General features: G+C 38.7%; 2 protein-coding genes across 2 annotated transcripts in view; one reads left to right on the plus strand and one right to left on the minus strand.

Annotated features, from left to right (window-relative positions):
* Swt1 (SWT1 RNA endoribonuclease homolog) overlaps positions 1 to 9506 on the minus strand; it is a 94888-nt gene extending 85382 nt beyond the window's left edge. Inside the window, exons 1-3 of the mRNA XM_047520035.1 lie at positions 9242 to 9506; positions 5024 to 5113; positions 2822 to 2905 (exon numbers count right to left, since the gene is read on the minus strand). Coding sequence (XP_047375991.1) covers positions 2822 to 2905; positions 5024 to 5104 — 165 coding nt within the window. The 5' untranslated portion in view covers positions 5105 to 5113; positions 9242 to 9506. The remainder of the gene's footprint in view (positions 1 to 2821; positions 2906 to 5023; positions 5114 to 9241) is intronic.
* Positions 9507 to 9645: 139 nt separating this feature from the next.
* Positions 9646 to 18613, plus strand: part of Trmt1l (tRNA methyltransferase 1 like) — a 28697-nt gene continuing 19729 nt past the window's right edge. The window contains 5 exon segments of the mRNA XM_047520036.1: positions 9646 to 10014; positions 11575 to 11721; positions 13413 to 13523; positions 14967 to 15080; positions 18336 to 18400. Coding sequence (XP_047375992.1) covers positions 9801 to 10014; positions 11575 to 11721; positions 13413 to 13523; positions 14967 to 15080; positions 18336 to 18400 — 651 coding nt within the window. The 5' untranslated portion in view covers positions 9646 to 9800.

Genomic DNA, 18613 nt, shown 5'->3' on the forward strand with positions numbered 1-18613 from the left:
AACTATGTGATAGTCAATATACTAACATAATAATTTACTTCTTCCAATCTTCTTGTGGAACAGATATTATATTATATTATCATTCTTATTTCACAAAGTACTTAAACAAAATTAGGTTTCTTCCTGAATACCACAGAGCAAGTCAGAAGAAGAGACTTGACTTCAAACCAGAACTATCTGACAATCTCCCTACCCTACCATCCTTGGGATACAGAGTTAGCATAAGAAAGACAAAGACATAAAGCTATGGGCAAAAAAACCTATGTAAAGAAATAGCCAAGTGTCAAAGCAGGAAGAATAGTAAATAAATATTAAAAGAGTTCAAAATATTGGATTGGAGTTGTGGCTCAGTGGTAGAGCACTCAGCTGGTATGTGTGAGGCACTGAGTTCAATTCTTAGCACCACATGTGAATAAATAAAAATAAAGGTCCATCAACAACTAAAAAAATGTTAAAAAAAAAAAAAGGAGTTCAAAATATCAACTACCAAAAGATGGAAGGTGCCGCCAGGTACAGTGGCGTACACCTGTAATCCCAGCGGCAAGGGAGACTGAGGCAGGAGAATCCCAAGTTCAAAGCCAGTCTCAGCAATTTAGTGAGGCCCTAAGCAACTCGGCAAGATCCTGTTTCTAAATAAAAGATTAAAAAGGGCTGGGGATAGGTCTCAATGGTAAAACAGCCCCTGTGTTCAATCCCTGGTACAAAAAATAAGGAAAGTAGGTGACCAGGAAAAAAGGTAAACAAAACGTATACTAAAGTTTGAAAGATAATTGAGCACAGGTCTGGGGATATAGCTCAACTGGTAGAGTGCTTGCCTTGCAAGCACAAGGCCCTGGGTTCTAATCACCAGTACTGCAAAAAAAACAAAGAAAGAAAAAAAACAATATAGTCAAGCACGGTGATGCATACCTGAAATTCCAATTACGTGGGAAGAGGCAGAGGGATTGCAACTTCGAAGCCAGTATGGGTAACTTAGAAAGACCCTGTCTCAAAATAAAAAATTTAAAAAGTTGGGGTGTAGCACCTTGGTAAAGTACCCCAGGATTCAATTTCCAGTACCTGGAGTAGGGGAGGGACTGAGGATGCAGCTCAGTGGGACAGTGCCCTTGGGTTCAATCCCAAGTACTGCAAAAATAATAATAATAATAATAATGGATGAAGATGCAGATTAAAAGAACAAGTGATATATATTCAACTAAGAGAAAATAAAGCAGTCTGGCTAGAGATAGAAGGAAAACTAGAGATAAAATTTAAAAAAGAAAATTGGTTAAGATGCAATCAAACCGAAAACATTCTCTCTAAACACAGGAACAAGACCGGGATGCCCACATTCACCACTTCCATTCAACATAGTCCTTGAAATTCTAGCCAAAGCAATTAGGCAAAAAAACAAATTAAAGGGATATGAATAGGAAAAGAAGAGCTCAAACTACCTGTTGCCAATGACATGATCCTATATATAGAAGATCAAAAAACTCTACCATAAAACTCCTAGAACTCATAAATGAATTCAGCAAAGTAGCAAGATATAAAATTAACACCCATAAATCAGTTGTGTTCCTATACTCCAATGATGAATCAGCTGAAAGAGAAATTAGGAAAATCATCCCATTTACAATAGTCTCAAAAAAAAAATTACTTGGGAATCAAACTAACAAAAGAAGTGAAGGACCTCTATGATTAAAAACTATAGAACACGAAAGAAATAGCTAGGATTGTAGCTCAGTGGTACAGTACTACCCTAGCATGTGCAAGGCCCTGGGTTCGATCCTTAACAACATATAAAAATAAATAAATAAAAAATAAAGGAGGCGCTGGGGTTGTGGTTCAGTGGTAGAGTGCTCGACTAGCAAGTGTGAGGCACTGGATTAGATTCTCAGCACCACATACAAATAAATGAATAAAATAAAATTCTATCAACATCTAAAAAAATTTAAAAATAATAAAGGTATTATGTTAAAAATAAAAAAGAAATAAAGAAAAAAGTCATGAAATTCCTTTGGAAAAATAAGAGGACCAGAATAGCCAAAGTAATCCTCAGTAATAAAAGTGAAGCAGGACACATCACAATACCAGACAATATGGGTCAGTGGTGGAGTAGCCCTGGTTTAATCCCAATACTGGAGGGGAAAAAAAGATAACACCGAAACACAAGTTTAATTAGTCATGTGTCACATATCATTTCGGTCAATGAGACTGCATATATGATAGTGGTCTCATAAGATTATAATTAAACGAACAAGAATGCATAGCTGAAAAAGGGCAAGAGAAAAGAAAGTTGCAGAAGAAAAAAAAGAACTCCCAATAAAATTCTCAGTGAAGGGTTTAGCAGCAGCTTTTGCAAATTTCAACATGCTATTTTACAATCAGAAAACACAGACTCCAACACCAAAAGGTTTCCAAAATTTATGGTATATAATCTATTTATGAGCAAACCAAAGATGAAAAAAAATAAATAAACAAACCACAATGGATACAAAATATAACGTGATAAATGCTTTTTGGTGAGTAGAAGGAAGAAGAAAAAACAAATATTGGTGTTCTGTTGGCTGTCAACAAGTATAATAGAAAAAAAATTATTTAAAAGTAACAGGAAAATTTATATTATAAAACTTCTAACTGTACATCAAAACTTTAACACAGACTGATGCAATGGCACATGCCTATAATCCCAGTTATTCAAGAGGCTGAGGCAGGAGAAGATCTTGAGCCCAAGAGTTCCAGGCAAGCCTGGGCAACAAAGTGAGATCCCTTAAAAATAAATGAATAAATAAATTTACTATAAATAATTTTTATTTAATTATGGTATCTAAGTACTCACCAGTTTTCTCCTCTCTGATGAAACTGGTCTCACAGAGTAAACTGAACTAGTAGAACTTGCTGAGATGTTTTTCTTTTTCTTGTCCTAAGAATGCCATTTGGGTGAAAAAAGAAGAAAAAGCACAAAATAAAGCATTATATATAAAAAAGCATTATTTCACTTATTATAAACTGACATTCCCATTCAATACTGAACTTGAGAATAACATTTAAAGAAATTGACACTTTGGCTCAAAAAAAAAGGAGATTCAACTGGAAGGAAGACTTAACAAGAAATTCCAAGCTCTGGGTGCTCATACAAGATGAGATGGACACAGGTATAAGATTAAGAAGCTAGGAGAGTACAGTGTTTCAAAAGCTGAATGAAGAAAGTGTTTCAAGGAGAGGATATAATTGACTACAACAAATACTGCTGACAGGTCAAGAGAAATAAGGTTTAGCAACATAGAAACCACTGATAATTTTGTAGAGAACAAATCTGGAGCAATGACAGCAAGAAAAAGATTAATCAGAACATGTTTAAGAGGGACTGGGAAAGGCTAAGAATAGAGCTCAGGGTAGAGTGTTTGACTAGTATGCACCAGACCCTGGGTTCAATCCCCAATACCATAAATGAATGAATGAATGAAGGAATGAACGAATGAATGGGAAGAAATAGTACACAATATGCCAATTATGAAGGGCTAAGGGGGGTAGGATAAATGAAGGACATGAGAGTATTGTACGACCATTCTCCAGGGTCTAGATTATTCATCAGTAAGGTAATAAATAAACAAGGCACAAATACCAAAAATATAATGATATCTTAAATACTTTATCCAGGCCATTAAAAAAATCTTATGACTATCCAGGTGTGGTGGTACATGCCTATAATCCCAGCAATTCAGGAAGCTGAAGCAGGAGGATCACAAGTTCAAGGCCAGCCTCAGCAACTTAGTAAGGCCCTGTCTCAAAATAAAAAATAAAAAGGGCTGGGGATGTGGCTCGGTAGTTAAGCACCCTTGGGCCCCTGGACTCAGCCCCTTGTATCAAAAAAAAAAAAGAAAAAAAAAGAAAAAAAAAGTCTTATGAACTAACTTGCCACCACACAAATCTCTTTGGTGAATATTCATCTTATCAGATCGGTATCTCATCATGGACAATAATGGAGTATAAACATTGTCTAATTCTGATGAATTATACTCAAGGAATACATAACAAAACTGATTACAGTTTTTTGTTTCTTTGCTTTGGTTATATCAGTTACCTTGCAATCTTGCTTCCTAGAAATAATACCCACTCAATTAATGAGATATCCTAAATTTCACCTACCAAAACAATAGCACTGTGTTGAGAATAGCTGAGAAAGGAACCTGGTGGACATGTCTTCCCTACCATTAGCTCCACTCTCACAGAGCACTGGCCAAGATAAAGAGTGTAATCCCACTTGGGCGCGGTGGCTAATGCCTGCAATCCCAGCACCTCATGAGGCTAAGGAAGGAGGATCAAGAGTTCAAAGACATCCTCAGCAAAAGTGAGGCGCTAAGCAACTCAGTGAGACCCTGTCTCTAAATAAAATACAAAATAGGGCTGGGGATATGGCTCAGCACCCTGAGTAAAACCCCAGTATCCCCACTCCCACCAAAAAAAAAAGAGTGCAATCCCAAAGGGAGAAAGTGTGGTAAACGATCTAAGGGACTTATCATAAATGAAAGGATTTAGGAGACTTAGAATGGAGGTCAGCAATGCATAGGCAAATTACGTTCCTCTTAGTAACTAAACTCTAAGCCTCCATTTCTTTCTCCTCCTTCTTCTCCCCTACCACCCTTTTAGCACTGGGGATTTAACCCAGAGTCTCACGCGCTGAGTTAAATTCACAGCTCTTTTTTAAATTTTAAGAAAGGGTCTTGCTAAATTGCCCAGGCTAACCTGGAACTTGCGATCCAGCTGCCTCAGACTCCTATGTGGCTGGGATTACAGGCATGTGCCACCACACACATTTTAAAGTTTAATTCCTTAATTTGTGTAACTGGTAACAACAGTAACTGTCTCATAGAATTGTGAGGAATAAATAATTTAAGTAAAGAATGGGAAAAGTAAAAGACTTCTACAGAGTCATATGAACAGTTAAATATTTACATATCTCATTGCAAAAGTGAGGTAAATTTTTTTTCATTCCACAAAAATAAATTGTAAAAAAAGGTCATTAAATGAAAATTCTTACTTCTTCATCAAAGACTGGCAATAAGGTGGTGCCTTTTCCCTGAGACTTATCTTCTTTTCCATAAGATTCTTTATTGGACATCTTGAAAAGCTAAAATAAACATTAAAAATATATTATGTGTTGTTTACCAAATAAAAAATGCATTAGCAATTATTCTTCCTTCTGCTATATAAAGATTAGTTTTACAAAATGATTTCCATTTTCTAGCCATTCTCAAGATGACAAGATTCTCTACTTCACTTCCCTTCACTTACATTTTTTCATGAGAAGCTGCTACTCTACCTCAGCTTATTGATCAACTTTTCAGGAATGAACCTCAAAACTATGCCATGAACCATGACTTGTCCCTTAAACATCAGATCACCATTTTCAGCTGCCTGCAGGACTATATTTTTACCACGCCTATACCTCAAATCAATTAGTCATACATTTTCAGTTTCCCAGACACACCCTGTCACTATGCACAGCTTAGGGCAAACTGCATACATCGTTAAAGCCCTACTTTCATTGTATATACAGACAACTCACCCTGCTTGAGGGAATCAAAAGGGTATCAAATGAAACAATGGATATAAAACACGACTTGCACAGGGTGACATAATGGGGTCTAACTCCATACTTATGTGGTTTGTCTTTCTACTAGACATTGAGCTCCCGGAAAAGCATGCTCTATGAAAAACTGAGGAGGTGCTCACAAATGCCTGCAGAGTGAATGACTGGGTGAATTCTTCCTTCTCAGAGTACCCACTCATTCTGAGCCACTTCCAACTCCTGCCTATTGCAGTTCCTCTGTTCACTTTCCACCCCAGTTTTCTTTTTCCAGTTAGGCTCTAGACCAAGTCAATATTGTTAGCTAATGACCAAAGGAGTGTGACACGGGATTAGAAGGCAAACATAGCCACACCCTGCAGCATAAGCATTCTCATTAGCACAGAGCAGCATCCCATGCTAGGACACAGTGGCAGGGATTGGGAACATATACAAGGCCTGTAGGGGAAGGTATATATAAAAGAGATCTAGACGCAAAACCCAAAGAAGAGTTAATAGCTGGCAATAGACACATACTGAGATTATGAACACAACAAAGGTTAGAAGCCAAGCAATTCCACTTACTTCACCTATTCCTGTTGTGAAGTTCTACAAAAGGATGATCAATTATACTGAAATTTTTAGAAGTATTTAATGAATTTCAAGAAGAAAACGTTAACAGCTAACTGAAAATCTAATAAGAAAAATTAGTAATATTCAACACAACTTCTAAGAACAGATTCTAAATTACCCCAGATTTTTCCTTTGTAAGATAATTAAAGTAATGGTTGGATTCACAATTGACCTTCCAGATTACAGCAGTAATCCTTTTTTTGTCTCAAGGATTCCATTCCACATATGGGGAGGGAAATGCACAACTGAGAAAAAAAAAAAAAACAATTGTAGCCTGGCATGGTAGTGGCCATAGTTAGTCTCAGCTTCTCAAAGGCTAAGGAAGAAGGATGGTTTAAGTCCAGGAGTTCCTGACCAACCTGAAGCAACATAAGGGTGAGGGGAACTTCCATTAAAGACATTGCCTAGGGGCAACTAACTGGTTATAAAGTTTCCTTTTACGATTTTAACTGATCATGCAGGCCTGTTATTGTTGCCGTAGACACCCTAACACCAATTTAAACCTCTTACCTACAAGACACTGAAAAAGAACATGGCAGATGGGTGGACTATCCAACGAAAAACATCTAAATGTTTACTGTGACAAATGTTTTCTATTCACATCACTGTGAAATGTGGGTTACCCAGTCCAGTCGGGGCCCACAGAACAGCTGAGGAGGGTGTGGCAACAAAGTCAAAGACAGACCTCGGGAGACCAGTTTCAGAGCACACCATCTACTTTATTATTACATAGGTAGATTTATATTGTCAAGCAGTCGCTGGACAGAATATGTCTGAGAGTTGTATGACCCAATGGGCTTGCAACATGCACAGGGATCATACCCAATGGGCTAAAAGGTCACTGGCAGAAAAACAAGAGAGAAGGAACATGCTGAGGGTGAAAAGGGTGGCACAGCGATGGGGTTAGGTGTGGTTAATGTGCCAACCACAGTATCTGGGCTCAGTGCGCTGAGCCCTAAGAGCCTCTCACACAGGCAACATACACCTCCTTCCATTGCATGTTCCCAACAGTGAAATTCATACGGATTTTATGCAAATCAAAACAAACTGAGGGGGACTGCCCTGTGTGGGCCTTCTCTTAGATGGCTATGCAGGATTCCTGATGCTTGGCAATCACACTCTTAGTAGTGCCCTCCATAATGAACAGGGCTGACCTGTGTAACCAACAGGATACTGCCACATGGTGGTATGAGACTAAGTCATATAAGACACTGCGGCTTCTGTCTTGCTGTTTTGAGTTGGTCCATATAGGGAATGACACCATGTCGTAAGTGACACTCAAGCAACCCACTAGAGAAGAATGGAGGCCTCTTGCTAACAACCAGAACCAACTGCCATGCATGTAAGTGAGCCACTTTTGAAGCATCCTGTAGTCCTATCAGATCTTTGCATCCCTGTCAGAGATATCTTCTGTGCAGATTCATCAAAGACTCCAAGTCAGATCCACCCAAAAAGCCATTTCTGAATTTTTGACCCACAGAAACTGTAGAGTAATATTTATTATTGTGTTAAGTATTGTGATAACATGCAGCTACTGATGAATAGTACATTTCCTTAATGTAATTCAACTTCAAAAATTCCTTTGTGCTTAGAAATTTTTACTAAAATTCTCATAGACCACACAAGTTAAATTCAAATCCTTTTCATCTGGTTTCCAGCTGGTATTAAATGATGAGGTTAACATATTGAATAAAACTTTCAAAATAATCATCTATCTTTTGGAAATTAAAATAATCAGAGGTGGGTGATATTGCTCAGTAGTACAGTACTTGCCTAGCACCTGAAGGCCCTGGGTTCCATCCCAAGGACTGACAGAACGGTAGGGGGAGCGGAGGAGACAATTTTATAGAAATGAAAAAAAAAAAATCAATGACTTTTGAGTGGTGCACTGATACAGATACAGTTGGCATTTTGACAGGTTACAATAATTGTTCTTATTCCATTTTTAACTGACTGTTAAGCAGTGGGTCAACTACACCTCCAGGAATACTAATTAAAAGGAGTGGATTAAAGGAGCTTTAAAATTACAACTCGCAGAAGTTTCATAGGGATAGTGTTTCCAATAAACTGGGGAAAGATTTAAACACAAACAACAAGGACAACAACAAAAACCCCTCCAGATATACTTCCTAATTAGGACGAGGAGACCAACTTCCAGTTAGGGGCTCACAGTGCCAAATAATCACGTACCCTCTCCACTGGGTTCTGAAACAAGTAAGCAATGACCCAAACAACCCGATAAGCACTTAGCTTTGTTAACTAAGAAAACCGAACTGGAAGTATGAGTCTTGTATCTGCGACTAAAATGGGCTTCCCTTTCCTTCCCTGCAGTCTATAACGTTCAGACCAGTCGCGGGCAGGACAACCAAAAAAACTTAAGTTTTCCCCTGCCTGCTCCAGTGAGCTTACCCGAAAAAAAGGAGAAATACACTAGGGAACTAGCTAAGGAGTCCCAGAAAGTAAAACTGGAGAAAAGCATGGCGTGGAGAAGGGGTAGATTCACCAGACATATACCTTGAGGTATCTAAAATGCATCAATCAAGTGCCGCAAAGTTCAAACGACTCTTAACTCTTTTAAAAGCCTAAACACAAAGCAAAACAGGGGAAAACAACCCGTTAAGTACAGGCCACCTGCGACTACACCGCAGCGCTACAGGAAACGAAAGCTAAACAAACGTAAAGGAAGAGGGGGTTGGGGTCACGACGCGGGCGAGAGTGTGAAACGCAGAGCAGAGTCCAAGTCCCAGTCAGTCCGGCGGTCGAACAGGGTAGCTCCTCCGCTACCCATAAGCCGCAGGGCCAGGGTCCGGGACACCACCAGCCCATTCCCAGACCCTTACTAAGTCGCGAAGGGCAGCCCCGGAGGCAGGAGCAGGTCAGAACCGCTCCCTCCACTGCGCCCGGGCGACCCCGGATCCGCCCCTAGAGTCGCCCCGCCCAGGCACGAGTCATTCCCGCGTCTCCAGTCCGGGCGGCGGCCGGCTAGGGTACTGGGGGCAGGCGGCGGAGGGGCCGCTGCTCAGCGACAGGTCAGCGCACCCCCAGTTTTCCACTTACCAGCGCCCGCGGCGGGGGCGACTCCGGAGTCCCAGGCCACGGAAAAGCGCCCCCGCGGGCCCGCCGCCCGCTGGGAAACGTAGTCCTGCGCTCAGACCCAGCCTCCCTCGCGAGCGCTCCGCGGGGTCTGCTCAGCCCTCCAGCTGCTGGTTCCGAGGGCTTGGCTCCACCCCGCCCCGCGGCGCAGTGCACCCTGGGGGCTGTAGGCTCGGCGCGCTCCGCCGGCGGCGGGCGGGACGCAGGCGCTCGGCGGAAACCGAACTCCCTCGCCCCATTGGACGCCGGCGTCAGCACGCTTCTGCGCAGTCTGTGGTGGCGTCGTAACGCCTCGAGGAACGGGAAGTCGATGGGTTCTAGAGTCGCTGCCTTTGGCTTTTTCTGTTCCTGCTGGCAGGATCCGGTCACTGGTCCTTCGTCTTTTGTCCATTGCACGCGTCCCGCCCTCCCCGTTTGCTTCCCCACTCCTTGGATCCAGCCCTGTGGGCATTAACGTCAGTTCTCTCGCCCCGCCGAGAGCCCCTCCCAGTCCCCGGGCGGGCCTGGCACGGAGGCGGTAACTATGGAGAACATGGCGGAGGAGGAGCTGCTACCCCTGCAGGAGGAGGCGGCCCAGGTCCGGGTCCCGACCCCGGCCCCGGACTCGGCTCGGGTCCCAGCTCCCGCCCCAGATTCGACTCCGACTTCGGCCTCGGCTTCAGCCCCAGCCCTTGCCCTGGCCCAGGCACCGGCCCTGTCCCCGTCCCTAGCCTCTGCCCCTGAGGAGGCTGAAAGCAGTAAGTGCCGGAGGCCTAGATCTTTCTGCCGCATAGGAGCGAGAAAGCGCTCCTTACTGGGGAGTAGAGAAGGGTCTTTATGGGGAAAAGCAGGTTTAGAGAAATGCGAGGTGGGGGAGGCGAGACCGGTGTAGCGGGTAAGGGTAAAACAGCGGTACTGAATGAAAGAAGGCGCCATAAACCTCGAGGACGTTACCATGAAGGATATGTGGAGGCCGGGGGTGCTGCAGGTAGAAGAAAATAATAAGGTTAAAGCCTTCTTCGTTGAAGAGGAATTTTTATGGTACAGAAAAGGAAGTTATACATAATTTGGTAGTTTCCCTCTCAGCCTGGTTTCCTGGGCTTAACTAAGTCCTTTCAAGCGTGACATGGTAACTGGGGCAGCCTACAGTAAGTAGATCCTAGCTGCCAAGACTTAGAAACTATTACTGTCAGTTTTTCTGCCTTGACATGCTCAAAGAGGTGGGCTTGTCTCATTATTTCATTTTCTTGAGCAACTTGCTTCTATAAAGAATTTGAAGCTAATGAGTTGTTTGGGAGTCTACTCAGTCATGTATGTCTGCCTTCACACATAAATGCTAGTTGAGCTGTGCATCACAACAGCCCATCAGAAGTCAGCTGTAGAAGATAGCCCATATTATCCGTGCTCTGAATGTGCTTGCGTGTTTTCTAAGTGGTAGTTTATTGGATCATGTAGGAATTTAAGATTGATGATTAATAAGGATCTTCTAAATATTTTTAAATGTGACATCTAAAACTTAAGTTTCTTCAACAAATTATTTTGTGGCACATAAACTGAACTTTATACTCTTTCTAAATTATCACTTAAACTCTTACATTAATTCATCTTTACTACTAGGGCAGTTTTGCTTTTAATGTTTATAAAACCCCTGAATAAGCGGGGCTCTGTGGCGGTTTGGGAGGCTGAGACAGGATAGCAAGTCGGAGACCAGCCTCAGCAACCTAGCAAGATCCTGTCTCACAATTTAAAAAAAATAAAATAAAAAGGGCTGGGGATGTGTTTCGGTGGTTAAGCACTCCTGTGTTAAATCCCTGGTACCAAAAAATTAAAAAACCACTTGAACAGTTATAGTCTAATAGAATGATTTTGCAGCTTTAAAACAACATGTAACTTATAGCAGATAGAGTAAAGCTGATCTTTGGAAAAAGATGCCTGAGGTAGGCCCCTCCTTATAAGGTCAGGATTCAATGTAAGATCTGTTATTCCTTCACCTCTGGCTCTGATGCGTGTTTGAGGGTGTTATGCTTTCCTGGCTAAATAGTCCTACCTCAGCTATAGATTGTATCTCGTTAAGTTAATCAGAAGTAATTCAACAGCTTTAGGGAATGTGTGTTTCTCTACCTCCCCACCATTAAGAATGCCTTAAACATAGTGTTTACTTATGTATTTTAAAAATGTATAAGTATGTGATTTAAAAAAATGCGTACATCTACCGTTTAAGTAACCTGAAAATGCATTACTGGAACAAATTGATGATTGAGAAACTGAATTTCATTAGAACTAAAATTCTATTATCACATTTTTTAAATTATTTTTAGACAGTCTAGTTAGTCCTTCCAAGCCAGTCATAACTAGGCAAGATGAAGATGGTGTTTCTGAAATAGAATTGAAAATTGAGGAAAAAGTAACAGAAGAAGTTGTTCAAGAACATCCTAGCAACTTGGACTCATCTGATTTAACAAGAGGTTTGCCTATTGACTTCTGCATTATTAGTGTGTTACAAAAAACAAGTTAGCTGATTTAAAGACAGATTGTATGATAACTGTTTTAAACCAGAAAGTGATTTCAGAGATGTTTATGGGAATATCATGAATATTTAGACAGATCTTCGGCAGTCTTCAATGGTGGACCACAGGATTTTCTGTTTTCTAACTTACCAAGGTCTTTTCTCTTTTTTTAACAGAATAAGTTCAATAAGCACATTTTTATGTGGTGTTATCTTGTTTCACATACACAGATCTTTGAACTATGAAAGCCAAAAGTCTTTATTGTTACAAATATGACATGGTTTATGTACAGTCATTTCTTGACTATTAATGTCTGACCTATAAATTTACTTTATATTTTTATTTATTTATTTGTTTTTGTGGTACTGCGAGTTGAACCCAGTGGTGTTCTACCACTGAGTTACATCTCAAACCCTTTTTATTTTGAGACAGTGTCTCACGAAATTCCCCAGGCTGGCCTCAACCTTGTGATCCTCCTGCCTCAGCGTCCCAAGTTGCTGGGATTATAGGTGTGCACCACTGTGCCTGACCTAACCTACCAATTAAAACTTTGTTTAATCAAACAAAAAAAATTTTGTCTGATTCTGGCAATTATACCTCATTAAAAGTCATTTGAATAATACCTAGTATAAGAAGGTAACTAATGTTTGTTGCTCTTTGTTTCCACTCACTTTAAAATAAAGTGGAAACATCTTTTCAATAAACAGGAATGTTTGATAGTGCTGAATTGATTCCAAAATTATTGATGCAATGTGCTCCTGTTTCTTTCCCAATGATTTTTTTTTTTATTTGTTTAACAGACAATAGCGCATACTTTGTGAAGCTCCTGCACTAGCCACTATACCAGCAGGAAGATGAATAAGGCATAGCCCCTACCTTATTGCTTATAATGTGAGGAAGACAGACAATAACACAAATTATATAAATGAACCAGATGTGGTGGCACATGCTTGTAATCTCACTACTGGCTGAAGCAAACAGGCCAGCCTGGGCCACTTAGAGAGACTCTCAAAATAAAATTTTAAAAAGGACTGGTGGCACATCTCAGGGCTAGAGGCTTGCCAACGTGTTTTAGACCGAGTTCAATCCCTAGTACCATGGGGAAAAAAATTTTTTTTAATTATACAAATGAGTGAACAAATGCACTGAGAGTGAAGCTCTTAGAGGAATAGTTGAGAATGTCAGTTGTCAAAAATTGTTTAACGTAACGGTTTACATTGTCTCCTATTTCTTTGGGAGCTGTATCATTTAGCATATGGAGATATATTCAGCTCCCACTTTATAAATTTTCCTTTTGTTTGAGATGCAAATATATTCAAGCCTCTCTATCCTTAGAAAGAAATGGCAAATTAAAATTTCATCTTATCTTTTTCTGCCAAAGTTCTTGAAAAAATGATTACACTGATTTTCTGTATTTCCTTTCCCCTACCAATCTCATTTCTACTCCCAAATACCTCACGAAGGCTCTTTTGAAGGTCACCAGACATGCTACGTACTAAATCCAGTAGTCTTTTCTTGATGTTTGCAACTGTTGGTAATGTTTAGTATTGAGCATTTCTCTTTTATAGACACTTTTTGGGCTTCTCTAATGTCATGAAACTAGAAAACAAATTGTTAAAAATAATTTTGTAACTCAAATTTCTTTTCAGAGAGACACATCTCAATTCAAAGGCAGCTTGGTGATCTGGAGAAGTTAGCTTTTGTAACTGAAGGGGATTTTGATTCTGCCAATTCATTGAACTCAGATAATCTTGATGCAGGTATGTTGATTATCAATGTTTTGTGTTGTGTCCCTACCTCCTCCCTCCCCTGATTACTTTCTATTAGGTTGTCATCTTTCAGCTGTTGAAAACAGTTTGCTAAGAATAGACTTGTTTAAGGGCTGAGAGTAAAGCTTAGTGGTAGAGCACATGCTTAGCGTGGATAAAGCCCTGGGATCCCCAGCACTGCAACAGAGAGAGAGAATAGACTTGTTGCTATTTAACTAGAATAGTACTAAAATTTTGAAACTTTTATTCAGGAAATTGGTAGCTTTTTTGTGCAAAGATGCTGTGAAATAAATTAATTCATAACTCCTCAGGGAAATTACAATATCATAAATTTTCAGGGCTGTGTATTCCGTAAGTTAGAAATTACATTGGCTACAAGTTAACACAGATCCCCAAAATAGCAGTTTAAATAATATGTAAAAGAAACCCTAAGACAGGTATAGGGCTGGTTGGAGCATTCTACAGCATTGTCAGTGCTTCACTCCTCTTTTTCTGCTCTGCTCATGGTTTTTTTGAAGTAGACAGTGTACGTGAAAAAAAAAAAAATGTGCCTTTTTTTTTTTTTTTTTTTTTTTTTTTTTTTAATTGGAGAGTGAACCCAGGGCTATATCCCCAGCCCTTTAAGTTTTTTATATTGAGACAAGTTCTCGCTAAATTTTCCAGGCAACTTCAGACTTTCAATCCCCCTGTCTCAGCCTCGCTGGTATTACAGGTGTGTACCACTACACCCGGCTGAATTGTACCTATTCTTGTAAAATGCTATATGTGAAAGATTTGTTAAATTAAAAATTATTAAATGAGTTACTGTTTAGTTCTGTATTTGTATTGCTTTAATGTTGAATTTGAGATTAATTCTTTTGTACACTATAAAAGTTTTTATTTGAGAGCCATTGGATTTCTAATTAAGGCTTCTATGTTGATGATCCATTATCTTCTCAGGAATATGTGAATAAAGAAGAATGAACCTATATGTTCATTTCTGTAATAGAGTGAAATTTCAGTAATAGAGTGAAATTCAGGATATATATATTTAGTGGTTCTAACCATGTTTCACCCCACACCCTCAAATAACAATTATTTCATCTATTCTTTCACTTCCTTCTTCCGTTTTTCAAACTCTTTGTGTTAACTAAGGAAGGGATGAATGGTGCATACATGTATCACTTTCTCAACTTCTCTGTTCCTAGTGGCAACAGACATAAGCTAACCACAGAAAGGAGAATTATAGGGTTTAAAAAAAAAAAAAATCAATGATCATTTGCCACCATCATTGTGAACTATGACTTGGGTCCTGAATAATGACTTATCCCTAAATTTAAGACTAAGCAGTAGGAGGGAAGCATGGAAAAGTTTCCTTTTGCCTCTTTTGTAGATTAATCCATGCATTAATAATTGGTATAGTCTGTGCATTATTGGGTCTCATTACTTTTTCAGGAAACAAACAAGCTTGTCCATTGTGCCCTAAGGAAAAATTCAGAGCTTGTAATAGTCATAAGCTTCGTCGTCATCTTCAGAATTTACACTGGAAAGTCTCAGTTGAATTTGAAGGTTAGTATTTTTGTGCTTGCTAAATGACATACGTGAAATTCATTACTTGTTACCAGTCTTGGAATTTTATCATGAACATGATCAAACGTTTTTAGTTCAAAATTATGAAGGATTTAATGGCTCCCATTTAATATGTTTAATAGCTCTATAGGCAATAGATACAAATGATACTAGGTACACAAACATGAATGCATCTATTCTATATGGGGTACTCTAACCCTGGGAGTCCATATTGCTTATTGAACAATGTTTTAAAAAATTAGTAGTAAAACAACTACCATTTTACACATCTTTTTGAATGCAAAGTAAATGTACCAAACAATAAAATAAAATAATTTTAAATGTTAAAAGATCTCATCTTTTTTCTATGTGATAGCTTAAAAAGCTAGAGTTAAGAGTACTCAGATTATGCTGGGGTATAAGATAAATATTTGAAAATCATTGCCTTTCTCTATTCTAGATAAAATTAGGGGACAAAAATTTAAAAATCACACCAATTTTTTTTTTAAGAATTAACCTTTATTTTATTTATCTGGTTTTTTTGGTTGTTGTTGTCGTTTGGTGGTGGTGGTTGTTGTTTTAATGTGATGCTGAGAATCAAACCCAGTGCCTCACACATGCTAGGCAAGCACTCTCTATCACTGAGCTATAACCCCAGCCCCTCCACACCAATTATATAAAGAAAAATGATGCAATTTGACAGAATAAATTTAACAAGAGGACTCATAAGGAAAAGACTATTGCAGGACAAAAACAAGATTTTATCAAGTTAAAAGACTTTCTAGATTCTGAGATAGTGAATTAAGTGAATTATTATGTATTTTGTTTTTTGTTTTTTTTATGTATTTTGGAAAAAGATCTGGCAATATCTTTTAACATTTAAAATACACAATAGGCAGTTTCTCTCCTATAAGTACCGTAGAAATGACAGAATCAATGAACAAGCTTAGATGTACAAGGATAGGTTGATGTACGGGGTATTCATTGCACTATGTACTTAGTGACAAAAGCTTACGATTAAAATAAAAGGTATGGTTGACTAAATTATGCTATATACATACCATGAGATATAGTGGAGCCATTGAAAAGAGTACATTCTGTATATACCAGCTAACTTGGAAGTATTTCCACAGTAGACTACTAATGAAAACAAAAATACATAGGGAAGATTTTATAAGATTCCATTTGAATAAAAGAAGTCCTCCCAAAAAAAAACCCAAAATAACTATCTTTTTTCTCTGTGTGTATGTATACGTATGTGTATGATTATGTGAGCATAGAAATTGTTAAACGTGGTTGTCTGAAGTTTCAACCAAACTAGATGAAACAGTATGAGACACCCTAAAAAAAAGCCAGAACTATTTTCTTAGTAGTACTGGTAAAAGGATATCACTAGTTATTTAGGGAAAAGGGAATTAGAGCCTCATTCCAGAACCATTCTGTCTTTTTTTTTCTTGTTGTTGTTGTTTTGATACTGGCAATTGAACTCTGGGCACTCAATTACTAAGCCACATCCCCAGGCCTATTGTGTATTTTATTTAGAGATGGGTTCTCACTGAGTTGCTGAGACTGGCTGCCTCAGTCTCCCAAGCCACTGGGATTACAGGTGTGCATTATTGTGCCTTGCCCATTCTGTCTTTTTAAGTTTATATATAAGAACATATAGTATACCATATAGGTTTCTTAGCAAAAAGGAAAGTTCTCATTTTAATTAAAAAGATGTCATTCATATTCTTTATTTGGGACATTGTTTAACCTTTAGGTTTGGTCTCCTCCAAGTTATTTTCTTCTCCTGAGTGGCTTATGGTGTTTCTTTACTTTTGAGTGTGAATTTTTTCATGTATATTATTAGGCTGTTGGGTTCTTTCACATGGTAGTGCTATGGTAGATATTAAGATACGCTAGTTTTTGTCTTAGTGAGCAAGCTTCAAAGAAACTGACAAATATGTTGAAGGTGGAAACAACAATATATGCTAAAGGAATGGATTTGAGATGTGAGAAAAAGAAAACCAAGAATTGCTTGGGTTTGGGACTTGAGCAGCTAGAAAAATGGAGTTGTCCTTTACTGAGCTAGAGACAATTACATTAGGACCAGATACAGGGAAGAAGGCCAGGAAGTCAGACTTAATCATCTAAAGGTAGAGCTGCATCTAAACGTAGATGTCAGATATCCTGTAGGCTGTATGAATCTGGAGTTTCAGGCAGAGGTTAGGGCTAGAGATATATTTTGGGGAGTTGTCCAAATACAGGTAGTATTCAAAGTCTTGAAATTGAATGAGATAATCATAGGTATACATATTAATGGGAAGAGCAAGTTCTGGGGCACTTCCCCCTGCCCCCTTCCCCTGGGACACTTTCAGCATACACAAGTAAGAGAAATGAGTGAATGATGAGTGAATGTAAGCTATAAGAAAAGAAAGATGACCTGTAAGCTTTGAGTTAGAAGAGAGTTTAAGTCATTATCATTGATTAAAAAAGTAAGAATCCTGGTTCAAGAAGAATTGATAGGGACTGGGAATGTAGCTCACTAGTAGAGCACTTCCCTAGCTATGGGTTCATTCTAGCATCACGGGGGTGGGATGGAATGGATAAATTTAGGCTTGACAAGTACCTTTTGAGATACTGATCAGATCATTCACTAAAGATCCTTAATCATTAGAAATAGCAATCTTAGGGCTGGGGAGATAGCTCAATCCATAGAGTGCTTGCCTTGCAAGCACAAGGCGCTGGGTTCGATCCCCAGCACCGCAAAAAAAAAAAAAAAAAAAAAAAAAAGAAAAAGAAATAGCAATCTGATTCTCAGGGATGAGTTAGTAATAGAACTATAATTTGGGATTCCTTCTTATAAGTCAAAGAATTGGAATCATGAAAAAGGTTAAAGTTACCAAAAAAAAAAAAAAAAAGTCACACAGATGATTGAGCCTAAGCAGTATCTGCATTTTAGAGTAGATATTGTAAAGAAGATTAAGAATGGTGGGAAAAGAATCAGGATGGTGCCATATCATAAATGAAGAAGAGTCTATATAATAATGGTAAATATAGCATGAGACAAAGAAGATGATGCCTAAGAAAAAGTTAAGGCAGCAGGGAATATATGATTAAACTGAGTTTCAAAGAAACAATAACTTCTATCTGTCTTGTCTATCCCAAATACAAGGATAATCCCAATTATTTTTATCATGTAATATTTACTGATAATGTTAATTGACTATTTAATGAACAAATGATATGACAGCCAGACCTTCTTCATTCTAGGTTACAGGATGTGCATCTGTCATTTACCTTGTCGACCAGTAAAACCAAATGTTATTGGAGAGCAGGTAATTGGATGTTATATTTTTTATTTTTGAATTTAATATTTTAAGGAAGTACAGTTTTTTATTTGCATTAGAACTACATTTGATCTTAACCAAAAGGCCAAGAAGTGATTCCTGACTTAACTAAAATGCTCATGTTCAGTAATATAGTTTACTTTAAAATTCTGCATGTGCGTGCTTTCAGATGATCATAAAGAGAAAAATGAGATTTATTTA

This window comes from Sciurus carolinensis, chromosome 12 (assembly GCF_902686445.1).
Source record: "Sciurus carolinensis chromosome 12, mSciCar1.2, whole genome shotgun sequence".
In the NCBI taxonomy this organism is placed as follows: Eukaryota; Metazoa; Chordata; class Mammalia; order Rodentia; family Sciuridae; genus Sciurus; species Sciurus carolinensis.